This window comes from Pezoporus occidentalis, unplaced genomic scaffold (genome assembly GCF_034315485.1).
Source record: "Pezoporus occidentalis ecotype Australia unplaced genomic scaffold, CSIRO_AGI_Poc_V1 ctg172, whole genome shotgun sequence".
NCBI classification, from domain to species: Eukaryota; Metazoa; Chordata; class Aves; order Psittaciformes; family Psittacidae; genus Pezoporus; species Pezoporus occidentalis.
In genome coordinates this window covers 763543-778560 of record NW_026913554.1, presented here as the reverse complement: position 1 = coordinate 778560, position 15018 = coordinate 763543, and the positions used below count along the sequence as shown (strand labels likewise).

Genomic DNA, 15018 nt, shown 5'->3' with positions numbered 1-15018 from the left:
CTCAGGGCCCGTGGGTGGATACATATTTATTGCTATGCCGCTGATCTTGGTTCTTCCATTTATCTCTTTAATGTGGGTCAAGTCATAGTTACTTTGGCTTTTTTTTTCCACTGTTAATAGTTAGCAATGTCTTGACAAGAGCAATGGAGTTGTAAGAGTGGGAAAGGTGTCCTACATGTTTAAATGTGTCTGTGTTCTGCCTGCTGAGTCTGAGGACGTGACTGCAGTTTGCCTGCTGGAGAATCTTTGCCTCAGAGGTTTATCTTCTGCTGGCTAGACACCTTTCTGTATTAGCCTCACTAGCAGGATTACAGTTGGATCTTCAAGAGGACTTCAATGCTTTTTAAAGACTCAAGGTTAATCTGTAGATCAGCTGTAGCTGCATCTTCAGGAAACCTTCTACCACTTCATTTAAAACTTGTTCTGCTTACACCACCTTGGGAGTAGTAAATGACAAACCCCTCATGCAAAAACCTTCCATTCTGATAAGCATAATGAAGTTATACCAGTCCATAGATGGGGGGTCCTTGTTTAGCCCTGAGCTAAATTCTGAAGTCTTTATGCTGGTTTTGGGCAAACAAGTGATTTTGTGATTCTATTTCAAAAGTGAAGGTTTGTTCTGAAAACTGATTTGGAATTTAAAAGTGTTTCAAGGTTTCATATTTGTACCTTTGCAGAAGATGACCTACAATTCAACTGAATTCTAGATACTTAGTTGAATTTTGGTTAGCTCCCTAACATCACTATAGCAAAACATTTGACTGGACTCAGATGTATTCAATGCCTATAAGCTTAGACCATAGATAGGAGGCCAGCTCTAGATTAAAATTGTCCTAGCTTATGCACTGCATAGTAAGGATGCCAACAAAGTGAGTTGGGTAGTTTTGCTCCTCTGGTAGCCCATCAGCAATTCATCTTCAAAGAGTGAACAATTCTTGCACAATAGATACAAATGACTGGAAATGGATCCTGCAGCTTTTCAGTACGGGGAGCCCTGTTATACAGTCCTAGGGAAATGCAGAAGCAGCAAAAATGTCAACGCTTGAGTACGTAGCTTTGAATATACACAGTACACAGAGATTAGTAAAGACTAGGACTGTACTTTAAGCAAAAAGCCTCTGTTCAAAGTCAATAGTTTCTAGGAAAATTGTTTTCTGGAGGAACTCTTTGAGGATTTAAGGCCTGGATCTCTCTGTGCTTTCAAAAGAAAAAAGTGTAGCCTGTTATAGAAGGCTGGCCCTTCAGAGCACAAAAGCAACACAAGTGACTGGCTTCTGCACTCTGAGGTGCCCTGGAAAGGCACAGGTATTTCCAATGGTATACAGGAAACTGCCAGTCCTTGAAGGATACTAGGGCAGGAGAAGTTGATGTTCATAAGTTCTACTCTTCCACATGTTTCTACCCCCATCAGCAGAACTCCTGACATCACATTCCAGTAGTGAAGAATCTTCCTCTTCTATGATTGAGACAGTAGCCTACATCCTCCTGGCTCATGTCTCCAAACCAGACTTGGCATTCAATGAAGCCTCAGTAAGCAAGATTGTGCACTGGCTCAGTGGAAAAAGAAATGCCTTTGGTGGATTTGCTTCCACACAGGTAACAAGTTGGAGGAAGTCATGGGGCAAGGAGAGAGATACTGTGCCCGGAGTGGTGTGCACAACTCTCATGTGCACATCACTCTAGATCCATCCTTTGCGGACAGGCATACATAAGCCTGCTTGGGAAGGGGAATGCCAGGGGGAAACACTTTTTCTGTGTGGTGTAATTAATATTACCCAGAGCCTGGGACTGCTAACCCCAGGGCTCAGAAGCCATCCTTTCCAGGTAACAAAGTAAGCCAGCTGCCTGTGGCATAGACCCTACCTATGCACTTGGTGGCATAGACCCCACCTGTGTCAGAGTGTAAATCGGGGCCATGAGGAGTGCTGTTCTCCCCTCAGTGCCTGAGCTAGTGTACTGCATCTTGTACTGCACGGTTCCACAGCAAAGTGACTCTCTCTCTACCTTCAGGACACAGTTGTTAGCCTGCAGGCCCTCGCTCAGTATGCAGCCCTGATTCCTCAGGAGATCAAAGAGGTAAAGGTGACAGTGAAAGGCAAGGAGACTTCTCCATTGGAGTTCCATGTGCACAGGAACAACAAGTTGGTCCTGCATCAGACTTCCCTCCTTGCAGTCCCAGGGATGTACACAGTACAAGCAACTGGCAGTGGCTGTGTTTATGTACAGGTGCGTATATACAAGGAAAAGAACTGTCAGGTTTTGCCACTGACTATTCAAGTGAGGTTTGGCTCTAAGGAGACACTATAGCCTCAGATTCTGAGTAGGATTTGGTTTTCTAGGCAGAATCATGTCGAGCTTGAAGGAGCTCAGGTATACTCTGTTGACATGGTTTTATTGTAACCATCTGTGGTACCTTCATCTCAGAAATGTCTCAGTTTTGCTGCCCCATGCTATAGAGCCATGTCATTGTAAAGAGACCAGTAGATCTGAAGTAAGGAGTGATGAGATGCAGAACAGTACCTGCTTCTATATTGAACATATGTTGCTGATGTCATTGCTTCAGGAGCTGAGCACTGTGTATCTTCTGACTCAATATTCTTTGGATTGTTATCACACACAGTGATAAGGAGAGATGTAGGACCGAGGTCTTCTTATCTCAGTACTACAACACAACTGGTCCATCTTATTTTTCTGGCGGCTTTGATAGTAGTCTGCTTACGAGCCTCTCAAGCAGCAAAGAACTCAAGTCACTCCCTATGAAAACTTCCCTCACTGTGTCACTTCCGTTCAGCCATCTCTTCTGTTCAGAGAATCTACCAGCAGTGTATAGACAAGAGGACATAATAATTTACTGTTAATGCACGTAGGCAGTAACTCGTACTGCTTGGCTAGACTTGACAAGACATCTGATGAATACTGCTGACCAGGCAGGCACCAGGCAGATGGAGGAAGATTGGCCTATGCTGTTCTTTGGAGTGGTGATCAACCCTCTTGCTGAATTGTCTTCTGATTCTTTACTCTTCCTTTCTTTCAGGTTTTATACTTGTTTTGTTAGTATTTTTCCTCTTGATACCTGGAACTGATAACTATTCTCATGTCAACAGTTAACAGTCATATTTCTTTCTCCTTGCGGCAATGTTTTAACTAATGTACTTTCTCACATCTTAATGATTTTTGTTTTCAGTAAGAATGAGACATTTTTGTGCTTGGTGTTGGTCTTGGATCACAGATAGCTAAGCCTCCATGCTGAAGGTTAGATTTGGCAGATGTACCTGATGCTGTGTGCTAAACAGCACATCTGAACAGAAAGCACAGCTGGGGCCAACTGTGTTAGCCACTGGTTACCAATTCCTTAAAAGCTGGAGGTACAGGTAGTCCTTTAGCTCACACAGGGAAGCTCCAGGGCACTTCACAGAGATATTTTCTTCCCCACCAGACCACTTTGTACTATAACATCCCACCACCAGAAAAAGAAGAAGTCTTCATTCTAGATGTGGAAACAGTACCAAGAGAATATGATGGTGTCAGGGAACAGCTTGACATCCATGTGTCTGTCAGGTATGAGATTCCTTGAAGGTCTTTCTTCAGTGGAGCCCAGTAATATGATCAACCCCCACCCACCAAAAACCTCCTGTCTCTGGAGACAAATACACAGGGGAAGACTCTCTTCTTCTCCATAGATCCCAAACAGATCATGAACTGAGGCCTGGAGAAGCATGGGAATGCATTTTCAATGCCACAACAACTATTTCAGTCAGCATAGAGCACATCAACAGTCCAGGAGCATTAGCAGCTGAGATGGCATTGTTCCCAAGAGCCAGAGTTCCCTCCCTGAGGGATACTTGGCAGCCTGGGTTGAACCAGCCCTGAGGTGCATTCTCCTGTAGTGTGAACCTCTGCTGGAACCAGATAGCAACAATTCCAGTCCCCATCCTTATTTCACTTGCCTGCATCTGTCTAATCCTGCAAAAAGCAACTGGATTTGCCTAACCAACATTGGCCTTTCTAGTCATCAAAGCACTTGTAGTAAGCGTGGGTAAAGCACTTCCCAAATATTCGTTTGTGAAGTCAAGCCATCACATCACACATCTGTTTAGGATGAGCGTCTTGGTCCATATTCTCCATACCCTACTGTCTTGAAAGTAACATCTCCACGTTGCAGAGGGCATGAAGCCATAACACATTAATCATAACACATTCACTGCACAATCTGTTTTAATAACGAGCAAATAGATGGAGACAAATTTTTGTCCTTTTCTCTTATCAATTAGACATTCTGCTGAGCTTTCACATCACCGTAGAGCAGGCCAGAGGTTGGAAATGTTCATTAGTATCTCCTAGACATGCTGTGATGCCTTCCACATCTAATGTGCTTCTCTCCTGGTTTTTCAGTTATGTAGGGGACCGTGAGACCAGTAACATGGCCCTGGTGGTGGTGGAGATGCTGTCAGGGTTCATTCCTGTGAAGAGCTCTGTGAAAGCGGTAAGACTTTTGCCTCTGGCCTTCCCTGAAGATATGAAAATGTGGCTTTCTGATGTAGCTGAGCCAGAAATATCCAAACATTTAAGAACTGCTGGAGAATAGTATCTACTTACCTTGCTACAAATTAATTAAAATCTGCACTAAGAAAGTGCAGATACAGTGGGCTATTTCACAAGGCAATTTTCCACTTGTGGAACTGATAATGCAGCTTTCCATGTTCAGTAGTGAGCATCACCTATGCAGTGAGAGGTGAGAGAGGAGCTGGAAAGCACCTAGTTAGAATTGTCTGGGGGTGCACTGAGACCCTTTGCCATTGCCAGTACCATTTGTAGGGATACTCGATAAAGTGGTGTTGAATCCTGTAGTTGTTCAATTACATGCTCCAGTGTTCCAGGAGATAACGGAAGATATATCATATCCTCCTATTACCTATCCTCCCTTCGCTGCAAGTGCTGAAAGCAGGAACATGGCTCAAAGACAGTTGTCACATATGTGAAAAAAATCTTCCTGAGACTTTGTGCACTCCCAGCAACCTTAGTACCATTATAGCTGGGTTATGCAGGTCTTCCCCTGACTCGGCTGAATGCTTTGGTCAGCAGTGGTTCACTGACAAACACTAAACTTCGTGTGAGAGAACAGGGAAGGCCAATGACCAGGTGCTAACCAAGCTCATCTCTTGTCTTCCTATGCAGCTGGAGAAGATACCTCTGGCAAAAAAGACAGAGGTAAAACCAGACAAAGTCACAATCTACTTGGAAGAGGTAAGAGAAAGACCACAGGGAACTGCCTATTTAAGTAATAGCAACTGCAGTACTTTGTACAGGACTCTCAGAGATGAGAAATGCAAATCTGTAGGCTGGTCAAGGATGTTAAAATTTTGGCAGAAAAGGAAGACGAAGAACCTGGAAAGACAGAAAAACAAATCTCTGATGCAGAGGGAATAAAGTTGGTATATAGATGACTTCGAGATGGCCAGTGGATTTCTGCTAATTCCAATTCTTCTCTCCAGCTGGGTAAGACTCCTCTGAAGTTTAACATCTCAGTGGAACAAGATGTTGAAGTTCAGAACCTGAAAGCGGCGACAGTGTATGTCTACGACTACTATAAGCCAGGTGAGATTTCAGTGACATAAGCAAAGAATAACTATTATACCCCCATTCAGACACAGTTCTGTCTATGTCTCTTATTCCCCATCTCCCTTATTCTGGTACACTTTTTCCTGCAACTCCAAACTTGGGTTTACTCTGTATTAAACTCTGACATTCAAGAAACAGAATCAATTGCTTTTCTGTTCTTGAGATGAGACTGTCTGGCACTATGATTACGTTGTGCTGTGTATGTGTTCAAAATGACTGTGTTTTTTTCACTTCCTCTAGCTTCAAGATGTGTCTCTGTGGAAAGAAAGCTTCTCTGTCAATTTAGGATGTTTCCTCTAGCTCCTTGGCACTCTTGAAAATACTTAGAAATTTATTTAAAATCAGTGTTACCTGCTGCTACCCTGATCCACCAGAAGGCAGAATTTAGTTCTGTGCTTTTCATGCGTGAAAATCCTACTATCCATTGTGTACTGAGAGGGTAATAGGAAAATAATTTCTTACCCTTTAAAGCTCTAAATGAACTACCAGTGCAAAGAAAAGAGATCTTGGAGTTATTTTGAGTCTCTTAGTATGAGCCAAAACAGCAGATGAAACATGAAGAATTATTTATTTATTTATTTATTTAAATAATTTGGGAACAAAATAGAAGAACTATCACTGAAGTTTCAGAAAGCAGTACCAAAGGCCTACATGCTGTATAGTGAATTCTATTCTTGTTCCCCTTTCCACACCATATCAAGAAGACAACTAGACTTCTTAATCCGGCATTTACAGAGATAAATATTGTCACCCGCTCTCTTTACTATTCCATCCTGTACAAGAATTTTTGTGTTTAGTACATACATTTTAAAAATTGATATCTCACATAAGAATACTAATTATTCATAAAAAAGCAAGGCTATTGGGACACACTAATGAAAGGGTCTCTGCTTACAAAAATGTCTTTGTATTAGAAGGCATCACAACGCATACAGGGGTCTTTTACAGCTGTATGGGAGGTATGCTGGAAAGACAGACCATTGGTCTGACCCAATGTAGATATTTTTCTGTTCTGCATTCACAGTGTGAAGGGTAAAAAAAAAAATTAAGGTAGTGGGATGGTTGTGTTAAAGAGTAAAAAGCCTGGCACTACCCTACAATGCAGTTCTGCACCTCATTGCTCTTTCTCTTTTGTTTCTACAGATGACCACACAGCAAGAGAGTATGTTTTCCCTTGCAGTTCAGGTTAGTCTTAACAAGATTCCAAGGTGGAAACAGCTGACACAAAGTAGAGGACTGGTGGTGAGCAAGCAAAACACCCCACCTCTGCTCTGTATTTAATTCCATCAGGTCCAGTAGAGCCTTCTTGGTCTGCAGGTTGAATTGGAATCTACTGTACTAGTTGTGGGCATAGCTTCTAGCCCAGGTATAATCTCAATGCAGACCAAGGCCTTACCATACCATGGAAGGTTAAAAAGATCTATTTTTATTCCATTTCCATACACTCTTCACATGTGCAGTTCTTACAGCATCTCAAATATGAATGCAACTGGAAGTGCCTATTTCAATGACAGAAAGATGACATCCTCTAAGTTTTCTTAGCTCTTAGACAGCTTCCTAAAAGTTCACCAGGCACTTTGTCTTTTCTTGCTCTTTCTTTCCATAGATATCTCAAAGAAGGTTCCTACTAGAATGTCCTGACTCTGCAACCAATAATCTGAGTTCTCTGCTTCCACAAGGAAAACTTCATTGACTTGGCTCTCTGCTGTGTTGGATGCACCCTGTTTCTTTTGATGCTAAATTTCCATGTGAAACCTGGCTTCATACACAGTAATTTGGGATCAAGTGAAATAAAGTATGTGGAATATGGAGATAAGGCAGTGACTTGACAGTTGATGAAGATTTTAATGCCTGAAAAAAGAGAAACATTACTTAGGTCATGGTTGCATACTTTGCTTTTGGTCGTCATAGTGACTTTATTCTTCGCCTCTTCCCTGAGTCCAATCTCTGGCTATCTTCTCAATAGAGTTAACAGAACAGTTTGTCTACAACCAAACTCTAAGCAAAAAAAGACATTTCTAACCCTCATCTAGTTCACTACATGGCCTTTTGAATCATCTTTATGTCATAACTGAAGAGTAGGAACAGGCAGAAAAGAACTGTATAACAGTGCCTTTTGAAGGGAGGCCATATGACTGAAATAACCCTTCCACATTCACAGTGTGTTGTGTGGTTTCTTGTTTGTTTCCATTTCTTATGTCAAGCAGGAGTATTTTAAAAACTCTAAAAGTGCACAATCCTGCAGATATCACTTTCAGATCCCATTTCCATTAGATCAAGAACTCAAGGATTTTCTTTCAATGCCTACTATTTTAAAAGCAAGTCTGCCAAGCCATATAAATGAAGGGTTAGGTCTGGATGTGTTTGTGTGGCTGATTTTTTATGTCCTGTGCTTCTTTTCTTTTTTTTTTTTGGAAGCAAACATTTGTAATCTCCTTTTAGTGATTCAGTTATGTGTCATAAAGAGAAATAGCAATAGGAGGCAGTGATGGATGCTGTGTGCATACAGGATGTGCAAAGCTAACATTACTGTAGAAATATAATGAAAGGAGAAGATATTAATAGATGTTACATGCAGTGAACTATCCATGATCTTCCTCAGGTTATGGCTGTTCTGCCTTCCTGGTGACATGGAAAATGGGTATTGTTGTCCTTACAGTTTTCTTTATATACCTGTCTTGCAGGAGGGGATCAAGCAGCTAGCTAAGACAACCTCAGAAAGCTAGCAGATTAAGGTCATGTGCACATACTATGGATATAGGGTAAGACTAACATTTGTATAAATGATTGCTGTGTGTCACCAACTTGTAGTGCCAAGACTGGGGCAGTACCTAGATGGCATCATAGGTCCTGCACTACGGGCATGCTCCTGGAGCTAGGGCTGGTAAAGGGTGCTCTTCCCTCAAGACACAGGCTGAGCAACAAATGGTGCCCAGGAGATACGAGCCTGGAAGACGAAAAAAATGACACTACATGTTTAAAATAGATCACAGGAGCTGCAGAAGAGCCCTTAGGGCTGACATAGTCTGGCTAGGACTAGTAGCAGAGGCAGGCAGAGATCTGTTCATCCACATCCCAACTGTAGGGTTGCTGTAGCTGTGGACCTGAACTCAGATGGAGACAGCAGAAAAAAGATATTGGGATCCTGTATGCAGTTGTTTGTACCTGCAAATTCATCTTTTCTGCTTCTTAGGGGGCTTGCCCACTACCTTTACTGCTGGTGCCTAAAAATCACAATGTGGGTGAATTCCCTCTGCACCCTCCAACTCCAGCACATCCGAAAATGGACTTAGTAACTAAAAAGTTACTAAAAAGCTAAAAAGTAACTAAAAAACTCACTATGTACCTTGGCTGCAAAAGAGGATGATGGCAGCGTCACAGGCTGAGTAAAAGAATAGGACATACCTTGATAATACTTTAAGAGCTCTGAACAGAGCCATGTAAACCAATCAACAACTAAAAACAAAACCTCAACCCCCCCCCCCCCCCCCCAAGCATTCAAGCCCCAGCAGTGGAAATTCCCTTTACCTGGCTCTTGTGGCCTGACACAGGAACAAACCTTATCCAGCCTCTCTCTCCCTGTCTCTTGGAAGTGGGGATCCTGCAGCAAAGGGGTGGCAATGAGAAGTGGGGAGGAGAGGGGGAATGTAGGGACATAGAATGGGGAAGGGAGACAGGACCCTCTTGGGTTAGTAGAGACATTGAGATAGAGCTCTAGGTGTTGGGGAACTCAGGGGCAAAGCACTCCCTCCCTCACCTCCAGCCAGTGTGGCCAGTCCCCTCCTCTCAGAGCCCTGGTTGCCAAGCTGCCCTAAGACCTCTGCCTGGTCTTAGTGTCTGTGCCTTCACCACCATCCTGCACGCCTTCTTCCCTCAATCCCCTCACTCCTGTCTTCGCATAGCACCTTTTCTCCTTCCCTCTATCACCTGCACCAAGGATCCTGTCTTGCTATGGGTGGGTGTCTCCTGCTCTGAGACCTGCTAGCACTTCCATAAAGGCTCCAGCCCACCCCCTGCTCCTGGGACACTCTCTGCCCAGTAGTGTTTCTAGGCAATGCCTGCATGCAGGTAATTATTCCTGGTTGTCCACTTCCCCTTCACACTGCCCTGCTCCTTTGCTGCTCACACTGTGACCCCAAGTCCCAGTCCCCATTGCTCATATGGCCTGCCTAAACTGCTGTCAGAGCTGCTTGTCCCAAACACTTGTTCTCAAAACAGTCCATGCCTCTTTCGAAATTCTCTGCCTGCCCAAGCATTCTGTCCACTCCTGTATTTCTTCTCTCTTCACTTTAATGGTTTTCAAATCTGTCTTTCCCTCCTTGGCCTAACTGGCTTATATGCCTCTTTCGCACCTGTGCAAGCCTCTGCAAAGGTCATAATAGAAAACTGAAAGGAGCCCTCATCCAAATAGAAGTTAGAACATAGGACAGTTAAGTTGTTACTCTCCAGGAAGTTGGATACATGGCTGTATCCTGACTCATGCATATTACCTGTATGCTCAACTCACATGCTCCAGTTTGGCGACAGAACAATGGCTTATGAATCTGCCTTCCTTACTTCTCTAACATTTTGCCCCCCAAACAGGAAAGAAATACAAAACTGCAGAGCTGTTTTTTGGAATTGTAAAACTTGGTACTGAGGATTGTTGACCATAAACAGAGTCTAAGGTTAATCCCAAATATTTTTTTTTTCTCATTTTTGCAGTAAACAATGACCTATATTTGTCTCTTGTAGCTGCAGGACAATAACAGACTTTTAAAATAGCTACTACTGAGAACCATGTGAGACTCCATGGCACAATCTGATGATCTCTGTGCAAGTTAAGCATACCTGTAGATTCACATGTGATGGCTTGCCAAGTTTCAATCTTATCTGACAGGTTAGTTTTCTACCAAGCTCAAATAGCTTCACTAAGATTTTTTTATCAGCCCACACTTAAATCCAAGACATGCAATAGATGAGTAAGTAATTTTTAAAGCATTCTTGGATTTCTTTTGTTAACATAATTTGTTTCAATAGAGGCCCCGGAATGCAGCTTACCTTTGACATTCAGAGAGGCTTCTTTCCTTAGAAAAGTCTAAAACTTGTAACTTCTTGTGTTGTACAGTTTGCCACACAGTGGGCTTATCCCCACACTCTCTCTTACATTGATAAACAATGTAGTTGATACTGTCTTGATGGCCAGGCCCAGTAACGTTTACAAGTAGACTGATATGTATGAGCTTTTGCTTGTTGACTTGATTTTCCTTTCATATGCAGTTCACATCTTAAAGGTGGTGTAGAGGAGAAGGGTGCCTTCAGGGTACTTCAGGTAACTGACTCCTGGTGCAGGCTCCTCACAGACGAAGCATTTGGGTCTTCCCTTTCTGTGTCCAACTTCCCATTCCCTGCAGGGAGCAGAAAGGTAGCTTGGCATGCATTGACCTGTTTCTTTTTTTGAGGGATGGAAAACAAAGAAGTAAGAAGTACACTGCAGTTATTGCAGTAAGTGGGATAAATTGCACTTACATGTCCCAGTAAACTGGGAATAATGTCACGCTGTTCTCTGAACAGGAAGACATCCCAGGCTTGCAAGTCTGTCTGAATCAGATTTCTGCTCCCCTTACACCTCCATGGTGTAGAAAAAAGGCAAATGCAGACACGTTAGGCTAGATGTTTTTATATGCTTGTACTATATGAATCTGTATGGCACAGTATGCAGCTGTGCTAAGCCGTGCTGTTTACTCACGCGTGTATGAGGTTCATTGGTACCAGAGTCTTCCAGCTGAATTAGAAAAACCATAAATCCAGAACGTGCACTTTTCCTGCAGGGCCACTGAGTGTCACCATCGCTCCGTGGGTTGCTCTCAAGATGCCGTTTCTCCAGCAAAACCCTTTGTTGAAATGGGTTGGAAAGGAAGAAATATAATTGGAATGAAAATGAGCTGCTTCTTGCTGAAATATGCACCTAAAATGCGAGTAAGCAGTACTACCTATGCAATGATTCCTGGCTTATATTTAGGCATAGCCCTTGACAGGATTCCAACCAGACCCTATAAGCCAGACTCACAAATTATAGCAGGAGCCTCAAGTGACAACAATTATGGGATGAAAAAGTGCTTCATCAGGAAACACTAAAAGGCCGGGATTCCACCATTTGGTGAGCAGAATGAATGGAATTTGGTGAGGGATTGATATTTACAAAAATAATGAAGGTGATGCATAAAGTGAATGGAAATCTTTCCATGGCAGACTGGGGGCATGTTTTAAAACACATAAAAAAGGTACTTTACACTATAAGAACCTACTGCTACAGGAGTTATGGGAGCCAATAATATCAGCAGGTTCAGAAAGCTCATAGACAAACTAATGAAAAAACAGTCTCTACCAAAGAAAATAGGTTGTGATCATACCTCCATCCTTACTGCCATGCTTGGATATGGGAGTAGGACAAGAGGAATGGACTGTAGGTACTGGCCAGATGCACTTGCTCTGCCTGAAAAGTATTAAAGGCATCCATATCTGGTGGACTGAAAAATCCAGAGCCTTGCTTCCTTCCTTCCTTCCTGGGCCCACGGAGTTGAGTGGGAGCTTCTTACTTTGTTTCACATCTCCATTTCTCCACGCTTGTTTGCCTCTGATCCACCTTGATCCCTCCATCTTTCTGCCTGTGATTCTCACCCAAACACACCAGTGTAGTCTTGTAAATCCTCAAATTCTCTCTATCGATTCCAACATCTCTCCACACCCTCCGCCCCCCCCCCCCCCCAGCACCCCCCAGTAAGTCTTAAAGCCTCTTTACTGCAGTAGTTCCTCTCATTTGCATAGATTCCAGAGTTTCCTCCCTTGAATTGCCTTCATTGGGTTTTACAACAGGGACAAATGGCTTAGTCGTTGGTCCAGTCGTTGAGGGTTTTAGAAGTGGTTGATTCACAGGGATTACACTGGCTGGGCTCCCTGCTTTGTAATTGTTCCTTTAGTCACTATCTGGCCTTTTATTTTGAATAGCCTTAAATATCTTCTATAGCTTTTTTTTTTTTTTTTTTTGGCATGAAAATCAGCCAGTTTTCCACCTGAATTAAAAAAGAATCCCCAGCATTTAGAGCCAGTAACAGTCCAAATCCTCTACAGTAGTTCAGACAGCAGCAAGCAAATGTTATCCTGTGATTCTAAGTCAATGGGACTGGATCTTCTGTGAGTGGATAGTCCAGCACTTTAATTACTGAGCCAGATGCAATGTTATTGCCACATGAAGCTCAAACATGTCATTTGCAGTAGCAGTTATGATGCTCATAGCCTCAGCAATGCTTGAGCTTCTGCACCTTGTACACATAGATGGAGCATGATTTTGTTTCTGCTTGCCTTTTGCTCCTTCCCACTCATCCTTGGCACTTGAGCTGTCATCCTTAAAGGAAACTCACCAGCCCTCATCAAGCTGAGCCACTGTTCCGACCCAGTGGGGTATTTATTGTTTTCTTAGAAACGGTTGTGCTGACAATAGTGTTTTAACAACACTGTTGTTAAAAAATAACAATAAAAACTCAAAAAAAAAAAAATCAGTTTTTCTGTCAGTTGCCCGGCTTGGGGTAAGAGTGCTTGGTGAAACTTGTTTTTGAGAGTAATCAAGGGAAGCAAGACCCAGGTGCCTGCACAGTGCAGCTTCTCTTCCAAAAGTCAACAAGCTCCAGCACTGCGGTTTCTTCACCCTGTTTACACAGGTTTCCAATGTGCACCTCTGCATGTGCTCTACGTGACATGGACAGAAAACCTCCCAGGCACCGTTACTACCACTGTGTCCAGCAAAGCTTGTCCCAGGTACCCAGAAAGCATTTTACAGCCTACATGAAACTACTAACGTTTAATGAGGCTAACCAGAAGTCCTCGTGGCAGAGGATGTCCCAGCACAGAGGGCAGCTGCTCTGCACCGGCTGTACAGCCAGTCTGTGAGGATTATCACATCTCAGGATTAGCATGATTATCAGGAAACTTTTCTTCATCGAGGGGTGGTCAGGTATTGGGACAGGCTGCCCAGGGCAGTGGGGGAGTCACCATCGCTGGGAAGTGTTCACAAATCGTGTACACGAGGCCCTCAGAGGTATGGTTTAGTGGTGGCCTTGGCAGTGCTGGGGAATAGCTGGACTTGATGATCTTAAAGCTCTTTTCCAACCGAGTTGGTTCTCTAATTCCATCCTCATGCCTTGCTCCCGTTGCCCTGCACGCGCGGCAGGAGGCCGCAGCCGAGCTACCGACCCCGATCCCCGGCAGCGCCAGGCGGGGGAGCGGGACGGGCCTCGGTCCCAGGCAAGGCCCCGGCCCCTACCCAGGCCCCGGCGGGACTTGAACCCAGGTCCTTCAGCAACAGCCCCTCCCCGGGACCGCCGCGAGGTAACGCCCCCGGCCCCGCCCTCCCCAACAACGGGGCCCCCCGGGCACCGCCCCGCCCCGCCCCGCCGGGGCCCGGCCTGCTGCCCGCGCGCGGGGGGCGTGTCCGGCGGCGGCCCCGCGGCTCCGGTAGCGCGGGTCCCTGGGGCGGGGGGCGGTGCCCGTGGTGCGGGAGCGCTGCGGAGCGGAGTGGGGCAGGGCAGTGCCGTGGCGGTGGTGGCTGCTGCTGCTGCTGCTGCAGGTGAGGCCGGGCTCGGGGCGCGGCGGGGAGAGTTCCCCTGGGGGCCGGGGCGGGCTGGAAGTTGACAGCGGCGGTGGAGCAGCCATTGTCTAACGCGGGCCGGCCCCGGGAGCGGCGGCCGGGAGCAGCTCCCCTCCGTAGCCCCGCTCTCGCCTCCTGGGCAGCCGCCGCTCCCCCTGACGGTGGCCGGGCGTCAAACACGCGCCTTTCTTTGGCTCCCCGCGGCGGGCATCCTGCGGCGGTTTCCCCCCTCCCGCCGCGCCGGGCTGCGTGCACGGCACATACGTGTGGCGGGCAGGACGCCTGCACACTCGCTGTCGGCTTAACTTTGGTGCCGGAGTTGCCGGCGGCCTGGGATGCTGCCGTCGCGCTGACCCCCGTGTCTGTGTCCCGTCCCTCCTCACCCTGCTCCCGGGTGCTTGGGGCGCTCGGCTTAGAAAGGCGGTGGCAGGGCGCGTACACCGGGTGAGGAGCAGGTCCTGCGGTGCTCGGAAGTCGCAGCGACTGCCGCTTGCTTCCAGAGCATCCCAGAGCAGAGTTGGCGTGACCCGGCAGTTTCACGCCTTTACTTGGGTAGTTTGGAGACTGTGTTGTAGAAAACAGTAAGAGAGCGAGAAGTGGACTATGGTCTCCTGGTTGCTAATTTTATTCCCCCAAAATCTGTGGGACAAGCATGTGCAAATCTTGCTGTTCCCTAACTTATATTCTTAAGGATAAAGTAACAAAACCAGTTATAAGGTTAGTAGATGTTCTTCAGGCAGCAGTTATGCCGGGGGAATAGATGGGGTGAGCGAGTA

The 15018-nt window shown here is 45.3% G+C and overlaps 1 protein-coding gene across 6 annotated transcripts in view; it reads left to right on the top strand.

The window, feature by feature from the left end:
* Positions 1 to 7777, top strand: part of LOC134161342 (alpha-2-macroglobulin-like protein 1) — a 30918-nt gene extending 23141 nt beyond the window's left edge. For 4 of the 6 annotated variants that reach the window (XM_062614055.1, XM_062614052.1, XM_062614054.1 and 1 more), the window contains exons 30-37: positions 1412 to 1596; positions 2011 to 2226; positions 3437 to 3558; positions 4393 to 4483; positions 5176 to 5244; positions 5493 to 5595; positions 6763 to 6804; positions 7226 to 7777. In XM_062614055.1, coding sequence (XP_062470039.1) covers positions 1412 to 1596; positions 2011 to 2226; positions 3437 to 3558; positions 4393 to 4483; positions 5176 to 5244; positions 5493 to 5595; positions 6763 to 6804; positions 7226 to 7260 — 863 coding nt within the window. In that variant the 3' untranslated portion in view covers positions 7261 to 7777. Of the gene's footprint in view, positions 1 to 1411; positions 1597 to 2010; positions 2227 to 3436; positions 3559 to 4392; positions 4484 to 5175; positions 5245 to 5492; positions 5596 to 6762; positions 6862 to 7225 lie in introns of all 6 variants that reach the window. The other 2 variants (XR_009963942.1, XM_062614053.1) reach the window with 2 other exon arrangements.
* Positions 7778 to 15018: the final 7241 nt, after the last annotated feature.